The following is a 9,261-nucleotide window of genomic DNA, read 5'->3' as shown; positions in this document are numbered from 1 at the left end:
TAAGACACACTGTCCATTCCCATCAAACCAAATGAAAAAGAAAATCCCCAAGAAACAAAATGAAATATACATTAACATTTTCCCTTAAGTTTCCTGACTTTAAATTCTCTTAAAATTTTTGATACACTGATTTTATATCAAGAACACTTGGGTAGCCTGGCTGGTGTTGCTCAGTTGGTTGAGAGTCGTCCCATGTACCAACAGGTTGCCCATGCCCGGGGTTTCGGGCTCAATTCCCAGTAGGGGGCAAGCAGGAGGCAGCCAATAGATGTTTCTCTCTCTCCCTCTAAAAAAACCTCAATAATAATAATAATAATAAACACTTGGGTAATAAATATTAAAGCAAAATGTAATAGGTATTTCTTTGGGGAGAAAAACTCATGAAAGAACTTTTTATGTTGAAATAGGATTTGAATTTAGAGTAGTAAAATTATGCTTCCTGAAGTTATCAAATTAACCCCAGCCCAAAGAATGACTAACAATTATCCTATGGCTGGACAGGTTACTGTGTTAACTGCAACACAGTAAAGTTATTAGTGGTATTCAAATTCAAAATCATGTATATTTTAGTTTACATCTACACTTAGCTCACTCAGAGTTAATTTCAAATATAAGGTTCGGCCCATTACTAATAACTTGATATGTTCTGTTGAAGTTTCCACTTTTTTCCTAATTCTGAAAGTACTTCTATACATTCAGAAATGGCATTTCAGCAGATAGAAAAAAGGTGGCAAATCAGAACCAATTTCTTATTTCAAGGTTACACTAATACTAAACCATACTACTATTCAAATATCTTCATGAAAATTGACTAGTGAGAGTTGGTAGTTCTCTGAAACTTGTGTGAATTTTATTTATTACTAAAATCACATTGAAAACATCTTAAAGTTAAGACCCAAACCCTCTAGTAGAAAAAAAGCTCTATGGGTATCCAATCCCTCTGACTGAAACTGGATAACAAAAGAGGCAGAAGACATGGTTTGTGATGAAGCCTAAAATTCGAGGAATACTAGTGTTTTCAAGCTTTAATAAATACCAATTCCAAGTACCAAGTATGATATCAAAATTCAAATTCATGGGTGTACTCTTAAATAAGCATCAAAATACAAATTTTGTTCATTGAATCCTATCTTACTTTTGATTTGCACAATGCATTCAGATGATTTATAATTAGGAAAAAAGTGTACTCTGAATGCATCATGTTTACAATGCAATTAACATCTCAAAATCAACCACACTTAAAAGGGAAAATACCTGAAAAGTTAACTCTATTAATAAAATTATTTGAGGCAATATTATTCTGTAGATAAAAATACATTTGTTGTATATACATGTAGATTTCTACATGAAAGAAAGAATTCAGCTCCAAATAGAAAAGGACTAACCCTTGATAAAGACTCTTAGACTGACAAACCGATGTGATTACCACTGCAAGGAGAATTGGAAACGGAAGGGTAAAGGTAAGTTAAAGGAAGGATAAAAGTTTAGTCATCTGCTCCTGAATAGCGGCAGAGTTGGGCGAGAAGCAGGAGATGAAGGCAGAAAAAGACACAGAAGAAAGGCAAAGAAGGCCACAACTAGGACCAGAAATGAACAGAGAATCAAGCAAAGTTGAGAACAGATATGATATAGCTGCAGTGAGGTGCTGGAAACTAGAATTTGGTAGTTGATACTTACAGAAGCTCAATTAAATAATCTAAAATGGAATTAGACAAAGCATCTGCAATTTAACGGAGAACCAATATTACAGCAACAGGATAACTCAGCATGGCATCATTTAAAAAACTTTCCCAAATAACATCAAGTCACCAGAAGACCTTTGCTTTGGATCACATTCTTTCAAGCTTATCAAAGTCCCTGACCAACTGGGAGAGACAACACAGTGCTCCGAAAGGAAACTTTGCTGAGATGTGATCTTAGATTCTTCAAAGTGAGGGGACTGGACCAGGCTTCTTCCAAGCAAAACATTTTATCGTTTTGTTGACAATGAATTAAACTGGGATTGTTCAGAATAACCCAACTTCAGTGGCGAAGTTAAGCAAGATAAGAAAACACCACAGAAATTTCATGCAAGGGCAGAGCATTCAAATTCTGTTTCCTAATTAATGCTGTATGCAGAAGTATCCTGTGAACTAAATTTGCCTAACAGAAAAGTTACCACATCCTCAACAGACCAGAATATTGCAGTATTTGGGATCCTTGATTAATATGAAGTACTCACTGTCTCTTCCAAAGACTGGGTTCTTTCTCTTTTACCAAAATCCTAAACTGAAAGACAACCAAGGTGCTGAATGTTCGCCACCAGTCAATTTAGGAATGTTTGAAGAAAATAAATTTGAAACAAAGAGGTAGATGTTTTTGGTCAAATTTCAGACACATATTAGAAATTAATTACTGGCCCCACCAGGTTAAAGATGAAGGGAGGCCCTGAGAAGTCTATAGAGCTGATATACACACAAGTGAGTGTCACTGGTTGCTTTTTTTTTAAACCTAGTTTTATTAAATATTGCTTCTTTGGGATGTTTTTATAACAACTCCCAGAACATTTTCATGTAAGGATTCAAAGCGGTCATATTAAAATACAGCTTCAATATAAAGTTTATCACAGTTTTACAGTATTCAAAACGACAGACCTGCCTTAAAAAAACAAAACAAAAACCAAAAAAGGACTATTACACCCAAAACATAAGAAAACAATTAAATAAACAAGTTTGGCATTTCCGTAACTTTATAGTATAAAACAGAATATTAAATCTAAGATTGGCAAGCGGACACTGATGTATTACCTAGTTTGAAACGTGTCCCATTTAAACACACTATACAAGTTCACTATACAAAAGATTGATGGTCTGTTTGATGAATGAAGTGCACCCTGAAAATTTTTGCAAGTTTAGAATATTTAGCTCTTAAAGTAAAAAAAAAAAAAAAAAAAAAAAAGTCATTTTCCTTTTTAAACTGAAGGCTGAATTCAGACTTTTGTTGTTTTGTCTCATTTGTCAGCCTTCCTGGTTAAAAACAATAGTGTCTATTGTCGCCCACCAGGGGGCAGTGTAAGATTAGCCATTAAATCACGAACAGCTGCATATATTGTGCATTCACCTGCAACAGAGAAAAATGGTCATTAGCTATTCGCAATACAGGAAAGATGATGTCAACACACCGGTGGGGTAGGGGTAATTAAATCTAAAATTAGCAAGAACTTTAAAGATCAAAATAAAAGAGTAAATTTTAACTGCACAGGTTATAGGGCATTAAGGTTTGGTGTTAAGTATCAGATGATGGTTTGGTTTGGTTTTTTCCTCATGAGGAAATTCTGGGCAAGGCCCAGTTAGGTCTGAATTTAAGAAGATATGCCTAGAGTTTCTCTATAGAAACACTGGATAAGAAGCACTGGATAAACCTTTGAAGTTGGGCTTCAAGGCTACTGACAACTAACTGGCTTATGCATTTTGAATGTAATGAAAAGATATAGAGTTTATATTTATACATTAATTACAACAGCAACGGTGTCCTTCTAATGCTGTGTTAAAGGTTAAATAATCTCTATGACAACACTGTCCAATAGAACTTTCTGTGATGATGGAAATATTCAATATATGCACTGTGGCTACTAAGCACTTTTAATGTAGTTAGGGTGAGAAACTGAATTTTAAATTTTATTTAATTTATTTAATTTTAATTAACTTAAATTTAAATAGCCACATGCAGCCAGGGACAGTTATATTGGACGGTGCAGCTCTATGATATCTATTGGAGTTTTCTCCCAAATTTGAAGGAAATGATCAACTTCTGGAGTTCAACATTAAAATCAATTAATACAAAAATAAAGTGGTTTTTCTTAAAAGCACTTCCACCAGGGGAGGAAGTGATGGTTTTGGGAGGAAGGCTGAAGTATGACACACCAACAATCCCAAACCAAGATTTGTTTGGGGGAGGGTGGAGGCTAATCATTCATCCTTTCAATTTCCCCTTTGCTTAAAAAAACCAAATACCCTGCCTCTTCCTTTTTGAAAATATTACAAATATTTCAATATAAAAAAACAAAATCAGCTGTAAATATTATAAACCAAAAGCTAGGTCCCTTCCCTAGAGCACAGCCTAACACTACAGTGGCTGAAAGTGAGAGAACTGAAGACCCCAACTGAATAATGGCCTTCTGGCAGAGGGCAGAATGTGCAGTGACCCTGTGCAAGTTACTGCACTCTTCTCATCAACCACTGGAAAATTAAGGTACAGAAAGAAAACGAAACCCCAAGGTTTAACCTGTCTAAGGTAGCCGTAAAAGAAAAACAATTTCAAAATATCCCAACAATTTCTTAATTAAAAGAAGTTATATATATTTTTTTCTTTTTTAAAAACACATTTTCATTACTGACAGGCTGAAAAACTTGCTTGATCGCAATAGGATCAAAACATTCTTTCCTCTCAATTTTAAATTCCACAAGACATAATGATAGTCACGTGCTTGTTAAAGAATAGGGTTTATTCTCAAAGTTCTACTGGACTGCTACTTTGAAAATTCTGATAGCTTTAAACTTTGATTCTTAAGGACCTATTTTTTAGCTGAAAGAAGAGATAAGTCAAAGGATGAAAGCAGAAAACTGTAAGAAGTGGAAGAAGTATTACAACAAAAGAAGCACACCCTTCTCTACTGCCCAGTGCATTTTTTATAAACTATACTTGAGTACTTGCCTGTGTACACAATATGGAGGAACAAACAGCTAAAAATATAATTTCTGTCATGATTCCTGTTTCTAATAAAAATTTTGACACCGTGGTACGTGAAATGTTTCAGAGAACAACTTCCCCTCATTTAAAAACATAATTCTGTGATCATACTATTCTAAACAGAAAGATAGTGGACTTCCTTAATATTAGAAATAAGCAAAATGGAAGAAAAGTTCTCTTTGCTGAGCTTTATGTTTTGTAACCCAGAATTTAGCACTGCAGGAGTTATGTGTTAAGCATAGGCTATAACAGTATTGAACAGACCTTGTTTATCTTGCCAGAAACATTCTGGTTTCCTTGAAAACGCTCAGTCTGAGAGCTTCGTTGTGCACATGGTGAAAAGGTTCACTTGCACCCGCCTGAACTTATATAAGGAGCCCAAAAAGCAGCGATGCCATTTGTATCAGCTTTTATTCTTCACAAAACATTTAGAAGATACAGAACTTTGAATGATATTATTCTCTTCATGACTGAACCATGAAATATGATAAACTAACATGCATTTTAACTTGGTGATGTACAGAGTGGCAGGTATCGATGGTAGGGCAGGAATTCACATCCATGGAAAATTCTATCATCCTAACCTAGGGCTTTGTGGCAATGTGTGCTATAAATACAAGCTTCTGGCATTAGCAACTGGGTCAGTCCCAATAGTAAATCACTAACAAAAATAAAGTTCAGGCAGCAGAGACATGGACAAAAACGAAGAGCCAGTGAGAAAGGAAGAAAGCGACAGGCAGACATTAAGAGGGCCACAGCAACCAGAGCTCTAGTACTAGGACTGGGGGTGAGGTGGGTAAGGAGGGAGCAGCAGGGAGAAGGGGGAATCTCTCAAAAGAACTCTTAAAACACATATGCAATAAAATAGCATCTACTGGTCATGTACCTTGTCGTGGTGGGTTCATCTCTGCAAACCTCTTCAGAATGTTGCTGACCATCATGGGAGCAGCAACAGAAGAGTTCTGCTGTCTGGGAATGTCTGCCTGCTGGGTTGTACCTGAAGCCATGTCATAAATGATTGGAACTATAATACTAACAGGTTCTTGGGGAGGGACTGATGTTTTCTGAGTTAGTTGAAGCTGTAGATACAAAACACACACAGAAAACAAAAACATAGTAAGAAAACAAAACATTTGACAAATTTATCAAAGGTACTATCATTTACTATCAGATTAAGATGCGTCAAGCAAAAGAAAATTAAATATGACAAGTGACAAACAACTGAATATTATGATTAACACGCAACCGTCACACAATTACTTAGTTCAATAACTTCCTGCTATTACTAAAGGAACCAGGATTACATGAAGCCTAAACTGAAAAGGAATCTGGACCTGTATTTGGCAGCAACAGATAATTTTTGCAATTATCCAGAAGTTGCTGCATTACCCTCACATAGATTTCTTCAGAAGCTCTGCACACACACACACACACACACACACACACACACACACACACACACACACATACACGCCAGGTGGTACTTACAAAAAATAGCATTTTGGATTTCAGCACCACAGCAGGAGTCCCAGGAGGTGCAATGGGCGGTGCGCTGGGAGGGATCGTCAGGCAAAACTGAACATTCCATTTTAGCTGTGTTGCCTGGTCAGGAAACTGTTTTGAGAGAAAAAAAACCAAAAACCTAGATAAAGTCATATGAACATTAGGAGTCTGAAAAGTTACACAGAACATCAAGTTGATAACCTGCATGTTTTATTTATATATACATGTAAAGTTACTAATTGAAAAGTCAGCTATGGATTTATGTGATACTTCCCCCCTTCTCCCTCTCACTTCGTTAATTCCTATGAATTCTGCTTCCTCAGTGTCTCTGACATCTGTTCCCTTCTCTCTATTTTCACTGATGCCACTGAGCTCAGGGCTTCGTTAGTTCTCCCATGGTCCCCTAATGGTCCCTTCCAGTGGCCACCTCCCCCAGTCCATCCTTATACCATTGCCAAATGTTCTAGAGGGTGGCTCTATTCTAGCTCGCAAATGTTCAATGACATGCAGTGACACATTGTCCTCCAACCCTTCCAAGGATCAACACCTGGCATTCAAGGCCCTTCTTAACTGGTGCCAATCTAGACTTCCCACTCTCAGTTCCAATTCCTTCCCTAAAACAAAGTAGTCAAACCGTGTTAATAATTTTAAATTATATCCACTGATGCTTTTTTAGCCACATAAATATTTACTCCTTCAAAAAACTCAGTGGATATCTTTCTGACATAATGTTTCCTGTAGCCTATCAGAGCAGAAGCCATGCTGTCACAATACTAAAATATCAACTGAAAAAAGAAGTGAAGTATCTGGAATTACCCAAAGCAATACTAGAAACATTAAAATGAAAGGACTATTGTAAAATTGGAAAAATATAATCAGCTGCCACCTGGATTCCATCTATATAATTGTATACTTTCATAAAAAAGAAGAGGAATTAAATATCTCCCAGAGAAGATAGATTTATTGATAAATGGTATCAACGCAATTAGGGGCATCTGAAAAAGCTGGATCCATACCTCACATATGACATATTAAAAATGGATCCAAAATTGAAGTAATTTAAAAAATGAATCCATTCAGTATTAGAAGAAACCACGGGGGGGAGAGGGGGGGCGTATTTCATTATCTGGGAATAGGAAGAGTGTATTAAATACATTTGCTTTTATTAATCTATGATCCAGGAGATCGCGGCTCGAGTCCCGGTCAGGGCACATGCCCAGGTTGCAGGCTTGATCCTCAGTTGGGGGCGTGCAGGAGGCAGCCAATCAATGACGCTCTCATCATTGATGTTTCTATTTCTCTCTCCCCCTCTCCCTTCCTCTCTCTGAAATCAATGAAGATATATTAAAATATATATATATTTGCTTTTATAAGAGGTAAGCCACTGGTAACTCGGGTTGCCTGTGAGGAGGGGGAATAGATGGCTGGACAGGGATGGATGGGAAGTTTCCCACTGTATCATCTTGTTCTAAATTCAAAACACACAAGAGGATGTGTTGCCTATTCAAAACATATAAAATTTAAGTGAGAAATTAAGGAGAATTTAAGAGAAAAATAGAAGTACCTAAATAGGGAAAAACCAATAAACACTGTTCCCACCAACTCCAACCTCCTCAAACAGACCTCGCTATAAAAGTTTGTGTTTCTCTGTAACTTACCAGCTCTAGCTTCATAATATGCACACAGTCCCTGAGGATGTGTGTAGGAGCTCCTAATAGCTTGGTGAAGGCTATTAATGTATTGGCTTTAAATGGCGGTCCCGCAACCTATAGGGATAAATAAAGCAAGTTACTTTTCATTCCACCTTGACTCTTCTGTTTCACTGATTATATAAAAAGTATGCATTAATAAACATACTCTTGTTTCAAAGAATTTCTCCAAAACTTGAAGTTCATCAGGTTTCCACTGTCCTGCATTCTCAGGTGTCACTTTTAGCTGAAGTGTTTGGTTGGTTTTGGGACTAAGGGCTACTCTGCATTTCAGCGCATCCGTCTTAAACATGATCACCCCAGGTTCATTGGAATTTATCAATTGTAGCTGCAAAACAAGAAGGATGCATGAAATTAGCATGTAAGACAATATGTAAGACAAAGAGAAAATGAAACAGTTACCTAGAGAACTGTTTCAAAAGGAAAACAACTCAGTTGATACCTATTCCACAACAAAGGTATCTGGGCACTGAGCACCAAAACTGCTACCACCACCAGAGAGAGGCAATCAGGCATTACATGTCTCTTAATGGAAGAATGTAACACTGCCTATGAAATATTCTTGCAAAACAACAATCAACTTGAGGCTAAATTCAGTAGTTAGATAGATCCACAGGATTGATCCATATTATAGATCTATAAGGGTCAAAAGAACACATTAAATGATTCTAAAGTGATGCAATCAGCAAAATCCAGACTGAGAAACTCTATAGGACAAATGATATGGTCTCTTCAACAAATAAATTATGTAAGAAGAAATGGAGGGGGAACTATAGTTTGAAAGGTACTTAAAAACTACTGGGTTCTGATTCAAACTGTAAAAACGGTGATAGCTTAGGAAATCTGGACACCAACCTTATTTGATAATAAAGAAATTGTATTTATGGATGAAATGATGTCTGGAATTTGCTGTCAAACAATCTGGGGGGAACTATAAATGAAATAATATTGGTATGAATTCACTGTTGAAGGTGAGTGATGAGAAAAGAGAGGTTCATTATCCAATTCTCTCTACTTTTGTGTATATGCTTAAAATTTTCCACAGTAAGTTTTAAAAAACTAGCACATTAGGAAAAAAAGAAGAAGAAAAAAAGATCCAGATTGGGACTTTCTGCTAGCCTAGGGGCTAATAAATATTTTAGGCTATATGGTCTCTGCTACAACCACTAATGATGTCACTATAGCTGAAAGCAGACACAGACAACACGTATTGAGTGGGTGTGGCTATGTTCCAAAGAAACTTTATTTACAAAAACAGGTGGTGGGCAGAACTTGCCTCCAGACCCATAGTTTACTGACCTCTGCTGTAGCCTAATATGTT

The 9,261-nt window shown here is 36.6% G+C and overlaps 1 protein-coding gene across 2 annotated transcripts in view; it reads right to left on the bottom strand.

Annotated features, from left to right (window-relative positions):
- Positions 1–2,473: 2,473 nt before the first annotated feature.
- MED14 (mediator complex subunit 14) overlaps positions 2,474–9,261 on the bottom strand; it is a 62,770-nt gene continuing 55,982 nt past the window's right edge. For both annotated transcript variants that reach the window (XM_081124860.1, XM_081124861.1), the window contains 5 exons: positions 8,089–8,268; positions 7,890–7,997; positions 6,217–6,342; positions 5,615–5,807; positions 2,474–3,099 (listed from right to left, as the gene is read on the bottom strand). In XM_081124860.1, coding sequence (XP_080980986.1) covers positions 3,026–3,099; positions 5,615–5,807; positions 6,217–6,342; positions 7,890–7,997; positions 8,089–8,268 — 681 coding nt within the window. In that variant the 3' untranslated portion in view covers positions 2,474–3,025. The remainder of the gene's footprint in view (positions 3,100–5,614; positions 5,808–6,216; positions 6,343–7,889; positions 7,998–8,088; positions 8,269–9,261) is intronic.

Source organism: Miniopterus schreibersii (genome assembly GCF_964146895.1).
Source record: "Miniopterus schreibersii genome assembly, chromosome: X".
NCBI classification, from domain to species: Eukaryota; Metazoa; Chordata; class Mammalia; order Chiroptera; family Miniopteridae; genus Miniopterus; species Miniopterus schreibersii.
Note: the sequence above shows the minus strand (reverse complement) of the source record. Positions and strands in the feature narration are given on the sequence as shown.